This window comes from Zootermopsis nevadensis, unplaced genomic scaffold, assembly GCF_977971745.1.
Source record: "Zootermopsis nevadensis isolate Lab colony 2312 unplaced genomic scaffold, Znev_1.0 Znev_ptg000006l, whole genome shotgun sequence".
Lineage (NCBI taxonomy): Eukaryota > Metazoa > Arthropoda > Insecta > Blattodea > Termopsidae > Zootermopsis > Zootermopsis nevadensis.
In genome coordinates this window covers 8,448,886-8,471,705 of record NW_028259138.1, presented here as the reverse complement: position 1 = coordinate 8,471,705, position 22,820 = coordinate 8,448,886, and the positions used below count along the sequence as shown (strand labels likewise).

The 22,820-nt window shown below is 38.3% G+C and overlaps 2 protein-coding genes and 1 long non-coding RNA gene across 3 annotated transcripts; 2 read left to right on the top strand and 1 right to left on the bottom strand.

Moving 5' to 3' along the window:
* Positions 1-273: 273 nt before the first annotated feature.
* LOC110831466 (beta-hexosaminidase subunit beta) lies at positions 274-14,775 on the top strand. Its single transcript, XM_022067483.2, has 8 exons — positions 274-531; positions 3,494-3,713; positions 5,628-5,755; positions 7,970-8,175; positions 10,991-11,106; positions 11,581-11,785; positions 12,809-13,028; positions 14,091-14,775. The coding sequence occupies exons 1-8, from the start codon at positions 349-351 to the stop codon at positions 14,460-14,462; spliced, it is 1,650 nt and encodes a 549-aa protein (XP_021923175.2). The 5' UTR covers positions 274-348; the 3' UTR covers positions 14,463-14,775.
* LOC147874723 (uncharacterized) lies at positions 13,073-15,439 on the bottom strand. Its single transcript, XR_015533785.1, has 2 exons — positions 15,297-15,439; positions 13,073-14,331 (listed from the first exon to the last, which is right to left on the bottom strand). It is a non-coding gene; the product is annotated as an uncharacterized LOC147874723 (long non-coding RNA).
* A 43-nt stretch (positions 15,440-15,482) lies between these two features.
* mRpL24 (mitochondrial ribosomal protein L24) lies at positions 15,483-21,345 on the top strand. The gene is made up of 5 exons (XM_022067489.2): positions 15,483-15,683; positions 17,402-17,584; positions 17,799-18,001; positions 19,035-19,171; positions 21,091-21,345. Exons 1-5 carry the CDS (start codon positions 15,588-15,590, stop codon positions 21,225-21,227), a joined length of 756 nt encoding a protein of 251 aa, XP_021923181.1. The 5' UTR covers positions 15,483-15,587; the 3' UTR covers positions 21,228-21,345.
* The last annotated feature ends 1,475 nt before the right edge of the window (positions 21,346-22,820 follow it).

Here is a 22,820-nt window from a genome sequence, read left to right as displayed (position 1 = left end):
GTTTGGTCCAAATATCTTCTTATTCTTATTCTCCTTCTCTCTATTCTCAAAATCATCAGTCTATGTCGATTAGACAGAAGACAAGCACCGAAATACTGAGATACATTAGAAAATTAAGACAGATAAAACCCTCCAACACCAAATGTTATCGTAGGCTTGATTCGTCGCGTGCTCTCCGGGATGAAACAAGCAGACATCCTCCATAATACGTTCTTCGTGCGCATGCTCTCCAATCCATATTATCTGTCACTTCCTCTGCGTTTAGTTCCCTTCCACACCGCACTCGAGTGCTGAGCGCGTTGGTAGTCCCCTTGCAGAGGTCAGTCTTTGTTCAATCAATCCGCCGTCATGTTGTGGGCTCTGATCACAAGTCTGTTGGCAATAATGGTTGCATGCAGCGAGGTCAGCTACAGGAGGGCCTCACCGGGGCCATGGGTGACCCCAACCAAAGGTGAGCCATGGCCCAAACCACAACATCTCATCAACTACGAGGGATACGTCGTGGTCCGACCGACAGTATTCAGATTCGAGGTACGAAAACACTGCATGTTGAGGTGTTACTTAATTTGTAATGGTCAGCTGCGTACATGTGGGAAATGAGGAATTCAGAAAACATTTTGGCCGTGAGGTCTCAAGAAATGATACTGACTTAGATAACTATAAATATTCGTAGCGGGAGGATAATATTAAAATTGATGTTTGAGTAATTGGATGTGTAGTTGTGGACTGGTTTAGTTTGAGTCAGAACAGGGCTCAGTAGCGCTCTCTTTTGAAGACGGTAACGAACCTTGGAGTTCTCTAAAAGTTGAACAATTGACATACGACTGTCAACTTCTCAAGATTGTTTCATGGAGTTTAGACGCGCAGTTCATAACTTTAGATGGTGTTCGATCGGTCAGCAGAAAGTGTATCAGAGGGTTGACTATAGTTTAATCAAAAGAAAATTAAACTAATTAAGATTACGCATTTTCAACAAAATTGGAAACTATTCGTAATGTAGAGTATGATTAAACCCTTTGCAGCCGAAGCTGGGATAAATTGTATTTAAAAATTCAGTCCGTACCTCAAAGAAAACAACGCGTCTCCGTGGTCAATGCTGTGTAAGGGAATAATCACTGTTTAGTCCGAAAATCCTAGGGTACAAATTCAAACAGTCTGGTGGCAAAACCCAGCGTTACTTGTTACTGTCCTAATTGCTTTGTTTACATTTTGTTACCACTGGTCTTCAAAGGGTTAAGTTCTGTGTGCTCAGCTACGACATTGTAATTTCTTTTTTATTCTCGTTATTTTTTTACACTATTTCTCTCTCTCCCCCCATTATCCTGCCGTCCTTCGTACGTTCTCTCTCTTGTTCCTTTACCCTCCATTTTCTTCCTTCTTGTGAAGACGATTTGTCGTATCTGAGTGTCCCACGTTCAATTCTCGACACCGAAGGTTATCGTGATATTCCTCAGTCCTTACTTGCATTCTGTAATCGTGCAGGACTTGTTCGTTGGACGATTCACGAGGATTAATAACCCTTCACGTCTTCCAGCAACCAGAGAATTTTATTGTGGCTGTACATTATGATTCATCTACAAAGACCACCTGACATTTTCCTGTCGACGGAAGTTATAAAAAAAGAATTGCAAGGTCATTATTTGAAACAGGTAACGGTATTAGGCCGAACACTATTAACTAATATAGGCCTAGAATCCTGACAGGTTATTCTTTGTTTTCCCCATTTTTTACAGCGAAATGCTGAGAAAGGAAGTTGAAGTAGACAACTGCCTTCTTCACGCCACAGCACACAGGTCGTTGTTGCACTAATGTTATCAGATGACGCTGTTGCGTCTTTAGTCATTCTTGCACTGATTCGATTCCTGGACATAGTCACACAGTGGTATATTCCAACAATGGTGACATTTGAATCCAGTAGTTGCGCAACACTGGGTTCCAAAAATGGGACGTTTGTTGATAAGAAAGCGACAGACGGGCCAACGCGACGTTTTTAGCTTACACTAAAGCGTCAAGAACACGTAATATTATATGCAGTTGAAAAGTGTTGTTAAACAGTCAATAAAATCGTTTGGTCGTCGAAGATTTCAGACATCTGTAATTGGAAATTAAGAATCACTTGAATTTTTGAAAGAGGATTAAAGTTTGTAAGATAGTAAACATTTCTGTGGGCAGTTTCCTTTGATTAGTTGTACTTGTGTGGTGCTGTATCGACTGTTGAGCGTCTGAATACCTGAGTCAGGAAACCCAGGCTCTGGTTGAGTTTCGAATCGAGTGTTTTCTGAATGCTAATCAGATAACTTTACCGCTGAGTCAACTCGTTTTGCCAATACCGTTACTTCATGAGGCTGGTCATATTCTTTTGAAATGCTCCTGATTTCCTGAAGACCATCAAGCGTATCTTGTGAGACGTTCATGAAGACTGTTTTGGAAGCGGACTTGTTGAATTCATTTTATCTCATGCTTATGCTGTTTGATATTCCGTCTGGCTGAGTGATGGGGAATAGGACTCGGAGTTTTGAGATCTGCGTCTATTTGAAGCGGGGGGGGGGGGGGGGGGGGGCTGCCTGTGGAGCATAATTAATCACCTGTAGGAAAGCGCGAGAGTAACATAACCTAACTTTTCATGATATTTTGGTTGCGATTCTTGCAACAGTTGAATCTTGTACGGAAAAAAGATGAAAGTCTTGCTTCAAGATTTCGCTACAGCCATATTTAGAAAGAACTTTAAAAAATACAGACCTATTTCAACCTATACCTATCATTAAAGTAGATAACACATGCCAATGAGGTTACTTGATGTGTACAAGATTGTATGTAGACATGTCAAATTAATGAGGTTACAACGATAACAATTAATTTTTCTTTCATAACAGAAAAAACGTGATGGTATTTCATTAAAATATAGAACCAACGTACATTCTGTATAGGCAATGGATGAGTATAATTGACCAGATATCATGTCCGGGGTAGATTCTGACAGACGTAAACGTCATAATACATTTATGATAGTTACATTTAGATAGATTGATGTGAATGGGCACTTTATATTCCTTCATGCATGATTTTTAACTTCAGTTAATCATTGTAGGCAATATAATTTGTCCGTTTTGAATACCATATAAAGGCGTTGGCGTTAGATGTGCTAGTAAAATTTAGATTTGTAGACTGTAGAGTGTTCGTACTTACAACGATCCTCAGAAAACTCAGTTATTTTTTTGCATAATTAACTGAAAATCGCAGAATTAGCATATGAACTGGTAGTTCTCACTCGGGATAGCTCCTGGTTCGAGTCTCATTGAAGATGATGGAAATGGCTCCAAGACCATAGCTGTTTGTTTCAGCGGAGAAATTACAAGAAAGATAAATCTGTCTTGGGTTCGAATCTTGGTAAAGATGTTTTTTGTAGCTCTGTAACTAAGTAAGATAAGCAGTGACACTACGGACTAGGACAGTGCATTATAAAAAGAGCACAAACAGCAGGCTTTCGTTACAGGTAACACGTGAGGACTGCGATCTTCTCCAGGAGGCTGTGAAACGTTACTATCGAGTAATCCTGCAGACTCTGGACAGCGACGTACGGAAGAGGAAATCGCGCCGCGTTGCAGACAAGAGGTGGAAGAAGGATCCGAAATTCAAAGCTTATCTAAATTCCCTAGAGATACAACTAATGGCGCCCTGTGAAGTCCTGCCCTACTTGAATATGGACGAGCACTGTGAGTATAATTGGAAAATCGAGGGCTGACAGCGCAGGAAACGTGGCCAAGTTCAATCTCACAAACGCTTACATATCAGAGCTGCGTGGGTTAGTTTGTTGATTGCTATTTATAAGAGAGGCTCCGCACGAAGATTGTGCGCTGATAAAAGAACATTGGTTGTTAGATGGGGCATTTACTAATTAAACTACAGGATAGTAATCGGTTGTTAGATGGGGCATTTACTAATTAGACTACAGGATAGTAATCGGTTAGATGGGGCATTTACTAATTAAACTACAGGATAGTAATCGGTTGTTAGATGGGGCATTTACTAATTAGACTACAGGATAGTAATCGGTTAGTGGGGGCATTTACTAATTAAAGTACAGGATAGTAATCGGTTAGATGGGGCATTTACTAATTAAACTACAGGATAGTAATCGGTTAGATGGGGCATTTACTAATTAGACTACAGGATAGTAATCGGTTGTTAGATGGGGCATTTACTAATTAAACTACAGGATAGTAATCGGTTAGATGGGGCATTTACTAATTAGACTACAGGATAGTAATCGGTTAGTGGGGGTATTTAATAATTAAAGTACAGGATAGTAATCGGTTAGATGGGGCATTTACTAATTAAACTACAGGATAGTAATCGGTTGTTAGATGGGGCATTTACTAATTAAACTACAGGATAGTAATCGGTTAGATGGGGCATTTACTAATTAGACTACAGGATAGTAATCGGTTAGTGGGGGCATTTACTAATTAAAGTACAGGATAGTAATCGGTTAGATGGGGCATTTACTAATTAAACTACAGGATAGTAATCGGTTGTTAGATGGGGCATTTACTAATTAAACTACAGGATAGTAATCGGTTGTTAGATGGGGCATTTACTAATTAAACTACAGGATAGTAATCGGTTAGATGGGGCATTTACTAATTAAACTACAGGATAGTAATCGGTTGTTAGATGGGGCATTTACTAATTAAACTACAGGATAGTAATCGGTTAGATGGGGCATTTACTAATTAAACTACAGGATAGTAATCGGTTGTTAGATGGGGCATTTACTAATTAGACTACAGGATAGTAATCGGTTGTTAGATGGGGCATTTACTAATTAATCTACAGGATAGTAATGCGTTCGACCGAACGACAGAGGCTAGTGACAGCTCTTGTGATGCTACAGCACAAATCCTGCGACAACTACTTCAGATAGTTCCCAAGAGATGTATTGGCAACTTGTCTCTCCTCCTCCTTTCGCCACCAATATCTGAGGTTTTAAACACGACCACATTTTAGCCTCGTTCTAACTCCTACGGAAATCCTATTAAATATCTCCTTCTGTCCGCATGAAGCTGAACGGATTTTCATGAAATTTGATATTGGGGAGTTTTACTAAAATCTGTCGACATATTCCAATTTTGGCCACAATCGTAAAAAAATAAGTACACTGTACATAAATTTCTGAGTGCCTTTCTACGCTTCGAAGTGATTCGGTGAGGAATTTCCCACACTGGGAATTCTCATATGGGAAATTTTCAGGTTGGAAAATTTCCGGCCGTGCACGAATATGAAATTCTGGCGAGCGCATCAGAATTGTTCCGCTGTATTTACATTCCTTAACTTGTATGTATTCGATCCTCTCTCATGCAATCCAGAGGATGCCAGTAATAAATAAATGAACGCAAATAAGGAAAAAAACTACCCGAAGATTTTTAAATTTACATTATTTATAACAGATGTGTGAGCGCTCTGGTATTTAAGTTGTCGTTGGGTGTGATGAGGGGGGTATTGGGGTATAAGTAATGTGAAGTACAGTTTTTAGGGGGCCCTAAGACTTCAGTTGCTCCAGGTCTCCGATCAACGTCGATATGCGCTACTGGTAAGGAATGAAACACGACTTGCATCGTTTGTTGCAGACGAACTGAGGATAGACAGCCCAGATTTGCCGGGCGCTGCCCTCCTGACAAGTCAGTCGGTGTGGGGCGTTCTACGTGGCATAGAGACGTTTTCTCAGCTTCTATCGCTTGATGAAACAGGAACTGCGGTCAGTGTTTCAGTAGTCATTATGGCCAATTAAATCATCAGGCGAAGCAAATCTTTCCTCGCAAGGGGTTTTCTCTGTCTAACCATCTTCTTGCCAACCGTAAAGCTTACAAGCATTATCCTAGAAGAACTGAAGAAAATAAGATGAACATTTATCAGGATAAAAAGCTTGCTGACTGAAATTCGAATCTGTGATATCGCGAATATGAAACACGAATTCTAAGCAATCGACTAAAACACTTCACAGAATAAGATCTCTTGAGAGTGAAGTGATAAAACTTAGATTTTATAGGATTCAGACATCAATACGAGGTGCGATCGGAAAGTTTCAAGACTGCGCCTATAAAAACCCGTACACTTATCTCAGGTATTAAATTCATCCATCACCCTCGAAGTAGTTCCCCTGGGAGTGAACACAACGATCCCAGCGCCGCTGCCAAGCCTGGAAGCATCCCTGGAAATCTTTCTTTGTCAGCCTGTCAAGCACCATCTGCGATTCTGCCTGAATCTCTTCTATCGTCTCAAATCTCCTTCCCTTTAGCTGAATTTTCATCTTTGGGAAGAGGAAAAAGTCACACGGAGCTTAGAAAGGAAGTTGGGGTCGGTTCTTGCAAGATCTTTGAGCTCCTGACAAACGAGAAGTCGATTCTGCTTCTGGTCCTCAGACAGGATGCGTCGCATGTGGAGTTCTTCCTTTAGAATCAGCTGACAGGTCCCATAGCCTATCCCAACAATGTCGCACAAGTCGTTGATGGTACGACGTCGATCTTCGTGAATGCCCTGCCGAATCTTCGTAACATTTTCGGGCGTTGTGCTCGAAGATGGTCGTCCAGAACGCTCGTCATCATCGACAGAGGTTCGGCCATTTTTAAAACGTGAATGCCACACAAAAGTTTGTGCACGATCCATTGCGGACTCCCCAAATGCTTGCTTTAGCATTTCATAGGTTTCCGTAGCCGTTTTGGCGAGTCTTTGGCAAGAGATTCAGGCAGAATCGCAGATGGTGCTTGACAGGCTGACAAAGAAAGATTTCCAGGGATGCTTCCAGGCTTGACAGCGGCGCTGGGATCGGTATGTTCACTCCCAGGGGAACTACTTCGAGGGTGGTGGATGAATTTAATACCTGAGATAAGTGTACGGGTTTTTATACGCGCAGTCTGGAAACCTTCCGATCGCACCTCGTATGTGTTTTGCTACCAGTGCAGTTGGGTAGTCCAAGGTTCTGGAAGATGTATCACTGAATAAACAGTGTAGCCTGCACTATTATTACTGTGGGTTTCTGGGTTACATATCATATCTGAGCATTGTATCTTATTACAGTTGTTCATACATCTCAGTATATTGTTATATTTTAGTATATTTCCAAACGGAAAATGCTACGTAGGACTGTGCGTACTGTGTGCATAGCCATTTTACAAGTATCGATAAATTATTGTGTTTTCAAGAAAATTTCGTTTCTCCCACGTCATAATTTTGATATCTTTACACAAAGTACAAAAAGTGAAAGTTTAACATAGAAGCCATATCTATCAGTCCACATGTTCCATGTTAAAAATCGCTGGACGAGTTTTGATGAAATTTAGTTCTTAAAGTGAGCACAAGAAAGGGCCAAATAATTTTTGCACATGATAAAATAAATAATCTGTAGTATTTCCTCGAAACATTTTATTGAACAAGGAATATGTAGTTTAAAAGTCCCTCTGCACACACACACACACCGTAGTTGACACACGTGACTTATGCGTCATGTGACTGTAGGAGGTGCGATCGGAAAGTTTCCAGACTGCGCGTATAAAAACCCGTACACTTATCTCAGGTATTAAATTCATCCATCACCCTCGAAGTAGTTCCCCTGGGAGTGAACACAACGATCCTAGCGCCGCTGCCAAGCCTGGAAGCATCCCTGGAAGTCTTTCTTTGTCAGCAGTTTGGAAATCTTCCGATCGCACCTCGTATGACCCTAACCACTGCTTTCCTTCTACCAGCTAAGTGAATTCACCATGAGAAACATATTTGCTATCTTATAGCTGTGCAAGAACGTTTGAATCACCCTGTATAATCAGGTTTTTAACAATAAATTTGTACCTGCTGCTAATTAACATCAAGGCCAATGGAATGCGTAAAATAACAAACAACACAAGAATAAATTAAAATTGTATTGGAGTACACAATGTCAAAATAACGCTCTTTAATCTTTGTGTTACAATTACATCAGCTGAAAGTGAACAGTTCCTCCATCATGGACTTCCCACGTTACTCACACCGCGGTCTACTTCTGGATACGTCACGCCACTTCTTTCCACTGCCTTCCATATTGCAAACGCTCGACGCCATGGAAGTAAACAAAATGAATGTCTTTCACTGGCACATTGTGGATGATAACAGCTTCCCATATGAGAGCGCAGCCTTCCCACAGCTGAGGTAAATACGTACCTAGACAAATATTCTATGAACCATTGCTCTAGTTTGTTTTTGGTTACCTATTAATCCTGAAATAACTACTGAAGTTACGTGATTCTGCCATTTTTATGATATGCTGGCAAAACATTGTGGTCACGTGGTTAGTACTCCTGTTTCATATTTAGGATTATTCTCATTGTAGTGACTAGTTGTCCTAAGATACTTCGTTACATCATCAGCCAATCAAGGCTAATACTCTGAATATGCCTTAAAATACGTCGTGACCACTTTCTTATAATTTATAATTTTCAGTTACCTTGCTTTGAGTAATTGACACTGTTGAGAAATCGTCATTAATTAAGTAAGGTTAAATTAAAAGAAACCAAATTTAAGAGTTTTAGTCCGTTTAAAATTAAGCCAAAAATCTCTGAATTAACATTTTTAGCCCATTATCAGGTGCTTTCATAGTGTAAGTGGACATCAGCTACTTAGTAAACAAATTTTAATCTAAAAAAATAATTCTAAATATACTAAAAATCTTATGTAATATTTTTTTAAACTCAACTTTTGACTTAATTTGACAGAAATAATTATTTCCAGAAATGGACTTACTGATAAAACTTACGAAGATCAAATAATTATTATTAATTATTATACGTAATTTAACACTTACATAACACATGTACGTGTGCATTAAAGAATCTTATGATCATAAGTCAGAATATGCTGTAGAAAAATAAAGAAATATTGTCACTACAGTACAATTCCCCTCTAGTTGTGTAGACAGTGAAGAAAAATGCTTTAGTACTACACCAGACGAAAAGCTCGAAGGAACAGGAACAATTTTATTCGTCATAACCTGAACAGACCAAGAACTGGCTACATGATGATGGCAAATGTGTGCAGAAACATTCTCTATAGGGAAGGGATATTCCTGCGAATGAAAACCACGTATTTATGAATATACTGGATACTGGGACGACCCGTTCTTCAAGTGCCTGAGCACTGCGGGTCCCAACTTTTCGTTGGCTCGATCTATGGACATTTGGTAGGACTCCTTGGGCGAGGGATCGGCCCGTCGCAAGGCACAGGACAGCACAACACAGAAAAACGCGGACAAACATCCATGGCTTGACTGGGATTCGAACCCACGGTCCCAGCGACCAAGCGGCACAAGGCCCACGCCTCAGACCGCGCGGCCACTGCGGCAAACTAAAGAGATGCAGATTGGTGTACACCTGTGTTGATGTCAAGCAGGAAAATAGAGAATGTATAGGAGATGTCGCCAAAATTCAAAATAATAAATATCAAGAAATAAATATAAAATCCTGATAATTACCAAGAATAAATATTTGCCCGTGTCTTCCTATCTCTTTGGTCAAGAATGAGTAGGAGCTATACGACCACTCCCCCCAAGTGCCTGCATGGCGTATAGTGGGACAGCTTTACTTTACTTTATCTCTCTGGTTTCTTTAGCAAGCTCAGATAATTCAGTTCATTTTTTTAATTGTCTCTCCGATCAATATACAACGCAATGGAAAAGTCACAACATTCATATTAAAATATTTATTGATGGTTGCAATTCAGTACATTGTTTCGAAACCTCGATCAAAGCCTCGGACAGACGGACCTAACAGAGGATCGAATGGAAGAGGAGAATTGAGGAGGCCATGGACTGAACACGGGCCGGAGAGCCATAGAAGAATAATTCAGTACATTTTAATTGGATTAATAAACATAGAGTATTGATTAGACTACACAAGAGCCCACGCAGGTCACATCGTTGCAACCTGCTTGCGCCAGTCTATCAGCCGTCTTAAAACTGTGCAAAAATGTCTTTATCGAAAACTGCTTGGTATCTCGTTCTTACTTAACTTGTCAGAATGAGTTTACTGATACATTTCCCGATTCTCCCGTGACAAACAAAATTACAATATTTCATCTCGTTAACCGTTTCCGAAATACAGGAAGCGTGCAGGACAGAAACTGTTCGAGTCTACTTTCGGTGTTAAGTGACGATGGTTCAAACAATATCTGTCAAATCTTGTTACGCTTTCCACGAAAGCCACTGAGAAAACTTCTCTTCAGAGTGGATTATCTTGTGGGAGTAAACATAAAACTTCATCCATATTATATATATGCCATGTACAAACTCAGGAACCTGATAAGAAAAAATTACTTTTGATTGTTTTCACATTTAGATAAAGTTGGTATGCTGTCTCTATGGAGGAAAATTTTCTTTAGTGAAATGATAACAGTTGAATGTTACTGGGAACTGAGTATGAATTTCATTTCTCCTATGGACGTTGATGAACAAGATGGGCTGTGGGCATGCAGAAAATTATACAACGCAGATACTGGGAAAGTTTTTTGGTGGTCATGGTATTTTTCAAAGCTTGTGGCCCTCTCACACCCCAGCTTTATTGCCAGTTTACTCCTATCTTCGGGGCTCTATGTAGGAGAATGTGTACAAAAACAAGAAGAAATTAAACAAAATATTGAACTGCACATTTTAAATGTTGCTGCAGAAACTCTTCACGGAGTCGTGCCAAATATTATGAAAAGTGACGGACATTTTCAGTTCAATTCAATTCAATTCTTTATTATTAGTATGACGTTATTTTTGTTTTCTGATTTCAATTTTATTTATTTTTTGACAAATAGAAGATGTGTCAGGAATGGGTTGTGCGACTTTTCAAACACTGCGGTTTATAAACGTGACAATTCACAGAGCCTTTGAAGGAAAGGTAATGAGAAAAAGATGAGGGATTTAAGTGGTAAATAATGTCTCGCATCAGAAAGTTTTGAGCATATCTGGGGGTTCTTTCTGTTACAGTGAGAAAGGAGCATACAATCCTCAAACACACGTGTACCCCCGAGAACAAATTCGCTTGGTGATTGAATATGCTCGCTTAAGAGGCATTAGGGTCATACCTGAATTTGACACTCCAGGTAAGGAACAGATGTCTTTGTACATTTGTTTAAAAATAAGAGTTAACATAGAAAATAATTAAAGCCAAGATGCATACCACTTCGTAAAGAGAGTGGCTTTGGGCTCGTTTACTGTATACAGGCCATCTCTTGAGTGCATTGAGTGTCCTCTCTAGCACACTGTTTTACTTTATTCACAATCATAAGAGAAAACTTGTCATTGCAGATTCTACGTAAATATTCATAGCAAGTAAAATTGGTATGTTCTTTGAATAAAAATTTCCTTGGATATTATCCATCGTCTAGTAAAATATAAAGTGTAAAACAACGTTTCGGAGATAGAGTCCCATCTCCGAAACGTCGTTTTACGTTTTATATTTTATATTTTACTAGACGATGGATAATATCCAAGGAAATTTTTATTCAAATAACTCTTCACCATCGTCAAGAAGTTTTAGATTTGGTATGTTGTTAATTATTATTAAACATCTGTAGGTCATACTCAGTCATGGGGCTTAGGCCAGCCAGGTCTCCTGACACCCTGCTACTCAGGATCCAAACCCGATGGCACATACGGACCCGTGGATCCGATACAGGAAACTAATTACAAGTTTCTTAAAAAGTTCCTGAGTGAAGCAGTGAAATTGTTTCCTGAAAAATATGTTCATTTAGGTGGTGATGAGGTCAACTTTGATTGTTGGTAATTATTATTTTAAAGATACTTTTCTGTTAGAAAATTACTTGTACGGAACAGGCCGGCTCCGAGGCTCACCCAATCTGGGGGCCCAATAGGTAAAGCAGCTGGAGCATGAAGGTAAACACTCAATTTTGTGTAGTGCTAAGGCTAAGAATGTTTGCAGCTGACCACTCGCTCCCTTTTAGTACTTTGCTTCCAGATGACAGAAAATTACTCTTTATTTAATATTATCATGAAACTTATCACAGCAGAAATATGAACATGAATATGGAATAAACTATTATCAGCTCCATTTGCAAGTTTAGTACGTTCAGTTGGTGTTTCGAGATAAAACTGGAGAGATGATTAAATACGAGACGAAACAAACTTAACGGAATATTATAACTGTTGGATGTTTGACTAACGAAGTTGTTTGTAAGTTTCACTGATAATTCAGTACATATCCAAATGGCCACTAGCTAGAAAAATTCTCGGTGAAAGTTTGTATGCATTTTTCTTCTTCATCCGAACTAAACAGTCAGCAAATCCCTGAGATAACGGATTTGACTGTTAGTTACGCAATATAATCTGATGTATTAAATTCTATGTAACAAATTTATTCACAATTTTAGAGGTGTGATCTTAGAACCCCTCTGTTTACAAACAGTAGTTAACAGATACTTTCAATTGCATGATAATATTAAACAATATTTTAGGTTCTTAAAGCAATAAATATAATAGTGGTCTTCTGTGATGTGATTCCACGTGATCTTGTAGATGCTTACTGATGTTTGTGCTGGAGTTAGAGGTGACACTGCTGAGAAATATATAGATTCATAACCCGGAAGACCGCGATCTACTTATAAAATGAGGTTTGGGTTTTTTAAATGTGGTAAGATAAATTCCAGTAGAAGCTTTATGTGACACTACGAATGTGACTCAAAGAAAGGAGACAGAGGCATTTCATTATTAATGAAATAATTTTAAAATAATGCCATATTTTAGTTAATCAGATTTCACTTATCAATAGATGATAATATCTTTCAGGGCTACAAATCCAAATATCCTCAGATTCATGGAATCCCTTAACATAACAGGAAATTTTAATAAACTGGAAGAGATCTATATCCAACGACTGGTTGATATCGTCTCCAATTTAAGTGCGAACTCAGTTGTTTGGCAAGAAGTGTTTGACAATGGAGTCATGTTGCCAAAAGATACAGTTGTCCATATTTGGACAGGAGACATGCAAGAGGAACTAGCAAAGGTGAGGAAATGAGACATAACAAATTACTCTACTAACATTGTAAATTAATGTCTGTAGATATATGATTATTTTATTTGCTTTCTTTGTTGACAAAATAACTTATATAAATTATACCCTTTTACCCCTTTAACACATTCACATCTATGTAGCTTCGTACCTGTCTGCACTGGACTATAAGCTATAATGAATTTTCTTTAACTTTCATCCTCATCTACATCTGTGCAATGCAGCTTATGTATGATCCAGGTGGCTGTGTATCACACTTCCTGGAGATAAAGTCTGTCTAGGAGTTTAAATCACATATTCCCATATAATAGAAGTCAGACTGACATTACGTGAAATCTCTCAATTTTTCTTTAAATTTTTAACGTAAATACGTCTATAAGGAAGGGTCATTCGGCAAAAGAGTGGAACGAAAAAGGGAAACGAAAAAATATAACAAGTGTACCTAGGGAACGTCGTGTTTACTCAGAATTGTTGTTACCTAGGAAACGTCAGCCAATATATAAACTTCCTTTCCGTATAGATGTATTTACGTCAAATTCTCCGGAACCGTAGTTCCACTGACAACTATTTTTAGTCTCCATCTTGAAAAGTATCTAATGAACTTTCATGGTGTAGTAAATTATAAAATGTTCTCCCCTAAATAGGGAAATTTATTTTCCTAGCCATCTTGATCATCAGAAATCTTGATCAACTTCTGTCAATTTCAAAATTCCTTTTTATCCTGTTTAACTTACTGTTGTCATGTTTTGTTTTTCATGATGTCTGACACCAGCTTCCGATAGAACAATCAACTACTTATGTCTATCAAGAAATAAATTAAATATTATCTTTTAAATCTAATGCAGTGTAAAACACAGTTCCCTGTGATCCTGTTGTCAAGTCAATGAAACAGAAAACTTCCTCCTTGAGATGTTTCGTGTGCTTTGTCTCCAATTCTCTGTAATACATTATTAGTATTTGTACATCAAGAGGCTTAGAACAGTTTTTAAGTAACAGATGTAAGAGTTGGTTTGAAAATATTTGATACTTGACTTTTGGTTTCTTGGTTTGCTGCAGGTGACAGCAGAAGGCCATCCTGCTCTTGTCTCTCAGTGCTGGTATCTTGATCACCTTGAAAGTGGTGGTGACTGGCATAAATTTTATGAATGTGATCCAAATAACTTTAATGGTACTGAGGCTCAGAAGACCCTGGTTATGGGTGGTGAAGCTTGCATGTGGAGTGAATTTGTAGATGCTTCAAATCTGTCTCCAAGGGTGTGGCCTAGAGCAGCTGCTGCAGCTGAACGACTGTGGTCTTCTGTAACCGTGGATTTTGATGAGGCAGGCAGACGACTGGAAGAGCACGTATGCCGCCTTAACAGACGGGGCATTCCTGCTCAACCAGCCAGTGGACCTGGATATTGTCCCTACATTTCCTATTACCACTGAATTACAGCTCTTTTATAATAGACATTTTGATTATACTGTTTTGTTATATTAAAAGTGTTTACTCTATTTGAAAATCATAATCGTGTAAGGTTGAAAGCAGAATGCCGCAGATTTTAAATCATGGAAATGTGATTTGTTCTTTGCTATTTTCTGAAAGTTTTGTCAGATTTGTATTGCCTTGTGTGAAATCTGAAGTGTGAGAATAAGTTTCTGACAGTAGCAAAATGTATATTACATGGTTCATTTTATGTGATAGTTTTAAAATTCCTATATTAATGGATTTATATAATTTGAATAAAAATCACTGAGCATAGTTGAAGTGAAATGAATATTGGTTGATTTTAGATTTTCCTGATGATGACAATGAAGATGGGAAGTTGTGCTATGTAAGCTGATGGAAGTTTATCAATGTTATAGAGGTGTTTGCTGCCTCCATCATCAGTGCAATTATTGGTAAACTTCCACCAGATTACATGGTGCAACATCCCAGAAGCCAGTTACCTTCTGAAATCACCGATATTAAAATGTTCCGACAGATCATCGTTCGGTCGCACAGAAAGAGGAAGTCTCAATCACTGGAACCAACGGAGGTGCTCTGCCCCATAAAACTGAAGACGAAAAGGGATCTGGTTTTCGAAACGTCGTATGTATTTTAACCTTGGACGATGGACAAAGTCCAAACATCCAATAAACCCGAGGAAGTATATTGAAAACAATAATATAAAAAAAAAAGTGACGTAACGAAACGTCACCTTCGTAGAGTAGGCAGATTAGTTACGAATTGAGGGTCAAGCTACGCAGAATCATAGATGATATACAACACAGATGACTCACCTTTCTTGTTGCTTACAGTCAGAGACCTTCATGGTTCCCAGCCCGTAAATAAAGTAAATATAGTTTAATACCAGGAACACCGGTAATGGATGAAAAATAAACTCAAAGCACGAAACAGCAGCAAAGAGAGTTAATACCGCACTCTGGTGGCAATGCTTTTTACCAGGTTGTGTTCGTTTGAATTTCGATAATTTCCCAAGTTCGATATCTCGAAAGAAAGTTCTGAACCTGAAGTTGTTTGAGAAGTTTTATTTAACATTTGATTGTTTTTGTGTTGTATAATTCTTAAATATGCGATTATCAGTTGTTTTGTGTAATAAAGTTGCCGATTTAACGAAGCAGTATTCTAATCTTCCGGAGTCGTATATCAAACGAGCTATGGAGCAGGTTGTAACATAACCTCTAGTTGTAAGAAATATATATTAATGTGTTAATTAATCTGTATTGGAGTCTCTATGCGTTACCCTATGCCCGTTGCATTTAATGACATTTGAGCTTGGTTATGGGCTAGGTTTAATAATTACTATGATACAGAATCCATAACGACTTAGTTGCTTTGCTTTGTCTTATGTATAGTGTTCTCAGCAGTAAAAGGTAGTTTTTGAGAGACTTTCGAAGTATGAAGGAACAGTGAATTTGATGATGTGTAAAGTAAACTTGTTTAGTTACCTTTATTGTGAGGTTGGGGAAGAATGGTCACCATATTTGACGGTTTTCCCAATAGTATGCCACGTCCAAAGTAACAGGTATCAAAGTAATTAGTCCAGGGAAGGACATGATAAATTTTTATTTGGCTTCTGTTTTTATGTAATTATGGTGCATGGGCTCATGTCACATTAATTCTACATGAAAGAAAATTACTTTACATCTAGAAATTCATTTTAATAATCATATTTTTCCATTGTGATGCAACATAATTTAGCCTATGCTTATTGAAGTCAAATTTATTGAGTAGCAGAATCTCATGCAAGCTAAAGGTTCCAAATACAATAGTGTCAAAGAAGTACAATAAACATAATAACACTTGTTATGGAGTATGTGACCACATAATGAACACAGTACACTAAAGATTGAACAATTGAACCTTGAAACAAGTAAAAGAACAGTGCTTTTACGTTGAGACAATAGAAGGTTCAAGAAGTTTTAGTCTGGAATTTCTCAGTATGAATGACATGTTTATTTGTTTCTTAATTTATGAATAGGTTAGATATAAAGGTCAACAAATGTTTGCTTAGTTATTGTTTCACTCTTAGATCTCGTGTAGAAGTTGGCTTTGAATTTGGACTGTTGATTAGAATATGGAGTCACAGTTAGGAGTGTGAATGTTGTTGAGGTGATGAACATCTTGCAGCAATGATTTTATTACCTCCCAGTAACAGACAAGCCAGAGGAATCTGTATAATAATACAGAAGAACTGTAAAACGTCTAAGTCAATTAAAAGTGACGTGATTGATTCAGGTTAATGACAGGAACAAGAATCATTTATTATTTCAATATAAATAGACCTCAAATGCTATAGTAATATTTATACACTTGTTCCTTGCCTTTAATACCTGGAATAACCATGAAAAATTTACTATATGATTGCCTGATAGTTGGTCTTGGCTGAGATGTATATATGATGAACCTTCAAAAAACATGCTGGTTACAATATCAGTGCTAATTTATTTGATAAAAGGAGTAATAAAATGATATAGATTTGTTAAGATTAATTAATCTGTACATTACGATACTGTTTTGGAAAGTCTGTTGACATGTGAAAGAAAATGTTATTGTTTAACTTAATAAAAATGGTAACGTCTAACATTCTCTCTCTGGGTAAAATTTGAACCTACACCTTTTCACTCTACCAGCTGTGATTAATGAGGTCAGTCACTTTAGAATTAAAGATTGTATTGTTCTTTTTTAACTTTACATTCTAGTATTCGTATCTATGTGATGTATCATATCAAGCACCATTGAGCAATGGATTTCAAAGGATCAGGCATGAGAGGAGGACCATATAAAATTCTGTTAATTTTAATTACTAACAGATCCAGTTGTGTTTGAAAATCATTTTCTGTTTGTTATATAGGTGGGTAAATTTATCTTTTTTGATTTCCAGGTATATTGGCGCACACCAGCAGCCCCTCAGTATCTGCGGCGAGAGATAAAACGTAAGAAGTACTATTTTGGTGTTCATCGACCTTGGACAGCAGAGTTTCAGGCGGAGAACCAGCGAGGAACAATTCGCAAGAAAGTGTTTGTTGAGCCAATCCGTGAATGGAGCTATTTCAAAGGAGACAGGGTAAGAAAAATTTGTATTTGTATACAGCCATCTAATTAATATGTCTTACGTGATCTGTCTGTCTGTTTATATCTTTTATAAGTACACCTTGAGGAAGACAGCTTTGTTTTTCAGTCCACATGGTTTTATATTAGTTAAAATAGATTTGCTTCAGCAATAAATTAAAGCATGTGAACAACATTGGAGTAGGCCTTTTCTCTCTTGTATGTTCTAGGTGGAGGTATTGGTTGGACAAGACAAGGGAAAACAAGGTATTATCAGCCAGGTTATCCAGGAACGTAACTGGGTTATTGTCGAAGGTCTGAACTGTGAGCTCAAAGTGTATGGGAAAAGTAAGGACTTCCCTGGGGTCTATCTGAAATCGGAACAACCGTTGTTGGTCACTAATGAGGTGGCGTTAGTGGATCCTTCAGATCTGTAAGTATATTATGAATAGGAAGGTATAATGAATACTTTACTTTTAATTATTGCCTCTGTATTTCAGCTTGCTAGTTGTTGAACGTAGATTGAAAATGTTTTAGAACAGGGTGCTAAGGAGAATATTTGGACCATAGAAAGAGGAAGTTGGGTCCACAGTGGCCACGCGGTCTGAGGCGTGGGTCTTGTGCCGCTTGGTCGCAGGGACCGTGGGTTCGAATCCCACTCAAGCCATGGATGTTTGTCCGCGTTTTTCTGTGTCATGCTGTCCTGTGTACAGGTAGAGGCCTTGCGATGGGCCGATCCCTCGTCCAAGGAGTCCTACCGAATGTCCATAGATCAAAGCAACGAAAATGTTGGGACCCGTAAAGGGTACCGGAAAATGTATAAACATTGTAAACCGGAAAAAGAAGAAGAAAGAGGAAGTGATACGAGAATATCATAATGAGGTGTTCATAATTTGTACTCTTCACCAAATGTTATAAGTGATGTTAAATCAAGGAGGATGGGCAGTACTTGTAGCACATATTTAGTAGATGAGAAATGTGAACAAAATTTTTAGCCTGTTAAACCTTACGGAAGACAACTTAGAAGCCATGGAGTAGATGTGCGTAATGAAAACTTCTCTTTCTTACGTTGTTATGTTCTTAGAACATTTTTCGCCTGCGACTTGTATGAAATGAAATGTTTCTTTAGTTGTGATGCAATCTGCAGAATATAGTGGTTTTAAACTTCTCTTCTGGTAATAATGTAATGTAAACAAATTTAAATTATTTGTTCAAATTAGTGCAGAATGTTTTTCCCCTAATTTAGCATCTGAAGAAAGATGGTTATCTTATAATTGGTAGAAAGTAAACAACATTATTAGGATGACTGATTACATCACTGACAGTACATATCTTTCAGTACTTTCAGTAATGAGACCATTCATTGCATAAAATGTTTCTTTTTTGGTTGAATCACTTGTATTTCTTACATAATAATATTGATGGAATTTAAGTAATGAGTCTTGGACCATCCATTTTGTTTATAGAAAATCTTCAGCAATTGAATGGAGGTACACTGAAGCAGGACAGAAGGTCCGTGTATCTGTTAGAACTGGTCGCATAGTCCCAATCCCAAAAGGTGCAGAAGAAACATATGATTATAAAACAAAAGCTACATACAAAGGTAAACACTGGTCAGCTCTCTAACCTAACCTAACCTAATCTAACCCATCCTATCTCATCCTGGCCCAAGCTAAGCTAAGCTAACCTAACGTATCCTACCCTAACCTAAAATAACAATGTAACATCACCTAATATAACCTAACCTGATGCAACCTAACCAAACCTGATTGAACCTAACTTAACCTGTCCAGTTCTGACTAAACCTGAACAATTCTAACCAAATATGGTCAAAGCTAACCGAACCTGACCAAAGCTAACCTAACCCAACTGAATCTGACCTAACAAGACTTGACGTGATGTGACCTAATGTCAGCTGGTGTAACCAAAAGCAACCTAACCTAACCTAACCTAACCTGACATATCCTTACCTATTGTAACCTAACATAATTTTTCTTAACCTTACATAACTAACCTAATGAAGCCTGACCTGACATGCCCTAATGTAATGCAATATAACCTAACTTCATGTAACCTAACCTAACTGAACCTACGTTGACCTGATCTAATGTAACATAACTTTTTGTCATCTAATGTAACTGAACACAACCTAATCTAACATAATGTAACCTAACATAACCTAAACATTAAAACTCCTCAAAATGTGCAATTTTTTACTGTGATCAAATTAAATATATGAGGCTCGTCCACAAAGTAAGTTTCCCTGGGGCCGTTTACAGAAACAAAACACAATTTCATGGAAATATTTATTGCAACAGATACAGCAAGTGTCCAGCTATTTTTCAACATATTCGCCACCGGAATTGAGACATTTGTCATACCGTGGGACCAACTTTTGAATACCTGTGTCGTAGAAGTCTGCCGCCTGGGATTGGAACCACTGTGTGACAACCATCTCCGCCTCTCTGTCATTCTCAAAACGCTGACGCTGACCGGACAGGAATTTCTTGAGGTGTAGGAAAAGATGGAAATCACTGGGAGCGAGGTCCGGGCTGTAGGCTGAATGATTAAACACCTCCCAGCTGAACTCCTGCAGGAGACTTGCTGTCCGTCGAGCCGTGTGCGGCCTAGCGTTATCGTGCAGGAAGACAATACCGGCACTAAGCATCCCGCGCCGCTTGTTCTGAATGGCCTGCTGAAAATTGTCTGCACCAGCGACGCACCATCTGCTTGCTCATGACGTTAGGCCCATAGACCCGGCACAGCTGACGATGAATTTCGATCGGCGCTATGCTCTGTGCATTCAAAAACTTTATCACTGACCGCACTTCACAGTCGGCGGGAGCTGGAATAAGAACCTCCATCTTCAACAGCTGCAACGATGCTACTATGAGAACGCGGGAAATACCGTTAGTGCATGCGCCATGCTACGTCATTGCTCTATCACGCACGCACAATCGCTTCGCGCAATATAAGGTTTGCTAGCTGTGGGACGAGTGGGAAACTTACTTTGTGGACGCGCCTCGTAAGTATTTATGAAATATGGTGGATCTTGAATAGGAAAATTTAAATATTATGCTGTGATAGGAGGATTAATCTGGTAAGTATTCCTCTGAAATTAATATTAACCATACTAATGCATAGATTTCTGCACTATTCATACTTGAAGTATTTTGTGTCCCAGAAAAGTTTTCAACAAAACTAGAGGAAGAAGAACAGGATAAAAAGGAATTAAGTAAAATCTAAAATATTAATGTATTACAACGGAATTGGTTTATTTTAAACAAAGAAGCTTGTGCTGAACCTGTTTGTTTCCTTATGATTGCATTATAAAACTTAAATTGACAAGGAGCAGTATATCTGGGATGGTGAAGACAAGGTTATAAGAAGTCTTTCAATGGAATAGGGTCAAGTCTCATGTATTTAATGTTTTATTTTCCCTGAGTCAAAAATGAATCAGTTTTCTATTGGGACGCTGATGCGGTTTCTTGTATGTGGTTAATTTTTGTGTTCATGTTCCAGAGTCAGAGAGGGACACAAAGGCATCAGAAGCGACAGAAATTACTTTTGAACCTGCCTTGAAGACCTTTGAAATGGATATTATGGAATGCATGGGTATCCAAGAGGACAGGGTACCAGCTAAGACTTTCTGGTATTGAGTATGTAACGCAGTAAATATTTGTATGAAGTAGAAGTAGTAATATCTGATTTTGTATATGTAAATTGTGATCATGTTTGATGGAACCACTGGGATATTATAATAATATCAAAAATGAATGCTGAATTATGAGATATGTTTTTCCCCCCTTGTGCCCAGTCTAGGTCCTTTTGCATACAGACAGGATGTTATTCAGACCTAATAGAAATTTTAAGTGATGTGTCAGGGTGATTAAGTCGAGAAGAATGAGATGGGCGGGGCATGTGGTGTACATGGATGGGACAAGAGGTGTGCACCGGGTATTGGTCAGGAAGCCCAGGGGGAAGAGACCACTGGGGAGACTTAGACCTAGATGGGAGGATAATGTCAGGCGGGATCTATGGGGATAGGAGTTGAAGGAAACTGGATTTTGTTGGCCCAGGACAGTCCGGTGGAGGGCTTTGGTTAATTCGGTGATGAACCTTCAGGTTCGGTAAGCCATCTCGTTAGTTACTAGATTATTAGTTTATTCTCACTTTTCCCTACAATATTCTGAGTTTGATTCTAGGTTAGTTTGTGTGCACTTTTTAATGGGCGTATTGACATTGGGGAAAGTTTTTCTTTGATTACTACAGATTTTATATGACAGTCATTATTCAAATTGGGGCTCTGTCCAAGCAATGGATTCATTGTCAGAGTAAGGAATTGTTGTATTGGCGAAGTGTATTTAACTCTTTCAGCGTTAGGTTACATTTACCATTTAATTTTTTGAAGTTGTGAACGTGGAAATGTTTTACTTGTTTTTATGTTATTTATAGGACATTTATAAATGGGACGTGTAATGAGGAATTCATTTCTGTCTCATCTCTGATACTTCTGAACAGATTTTAATAACCATAAATTATCAGGTGATCTGGTTTTATATTGGCACGTCGTAACTGCTGCTTTACGTGAAGTTTAAGATTCGGTTTGGTTTATATCAAAAGAGGAATTTGTTCTTGGCGTAATTAAATGCAATTTATGATTTATTTAATGACAATTTCAATGGTTATATTATATAACGTGTTATGATATCCAGTTAATAATGAATGGCAAATGATGTGAAACAAGTGGTCAGTGCGTACTTTTCGATGTTATCCCAGGATTTACATGGAGGGTTTTAGCAAGGGCATTAAAAACCTCAGGGTAGTCTCCGGGATCTTCCAAATAGGAAGCTGTCTGTTGTAAACAAGAATTGTAAATGCACGTACGAGAGACAAATTTCCTATCAGTTTTGTTTTTAATTTTTGTGTTTACCGTTCTCTGTTTATACTCTGTGTGGGAAAGTAAATATCAAAGGGTCGTATTATTAATAACTCATCGGTCTGGATTACGTTTTTCGCGGATAATTTTTTGCATGTTACTGGTCTGGATTCTGAAATAAAATATTCCACCAAACCCCTCTACTCCATCCCGGAAAATGTCGTAGGATTGTTACATTCGTTCATGAGCTAATTAATTTATTGAGCTAACTTTCTTGTTATGGAAGAGTTCGCTGCATGCTTCTGCTATGGTATTCAAGAGTGAAGCTCATCCCTCGAAACACTATAGCAGCAACAAATAATAATTTTGTTTG

Excerpts from the sequence above, each read along its gene's own strand:
- LOC110831466 (XM_022067483.2), top strand. The coding sequence starts at position 349 with ATGTTGTGGGCTCTGATCACAAGTCTGTTGGCAATAATGGTTGCATGC. Across the intron at positions 3,714-5,627 it reads CTTGAATATGGACGAGCACT|ACGAACTGAGGATAGACAGC; the intron begins GTGAGTATAATT and ends CGTTTGTTGCAG. Across the intron at positions 5,756-7,969 it reads TTGATGAAACAGGAACTGCG|CTGAAAGTGAACAGTTCCTC; the intron begins GTCAGTGTTTCA and ends CAATTACATCAG.
- mRpL24 (XM_022067489.2), top strand. The coding sequence starts at position 15,588 with ATGCGATTATCAGTTGTTTTGTGTAATAAAGTTGCCGATTTAACGAAG. Across the intron at positions 15,684-17,401 it reads TCAAACGAGCTATGGAGCAG|GTATATTGGCGCACACCAGC; the intron begins GTTGTAACATAA and ends TTTGATTTCCAG. Across the intron at positions 18,002-19,034 it reads TTAGTGGATCCTTCAGATCT|AAAATCTTCAGCAATTGAAT; the intron begins GTAAGTATATTA and ends TTTTGTTTATAG.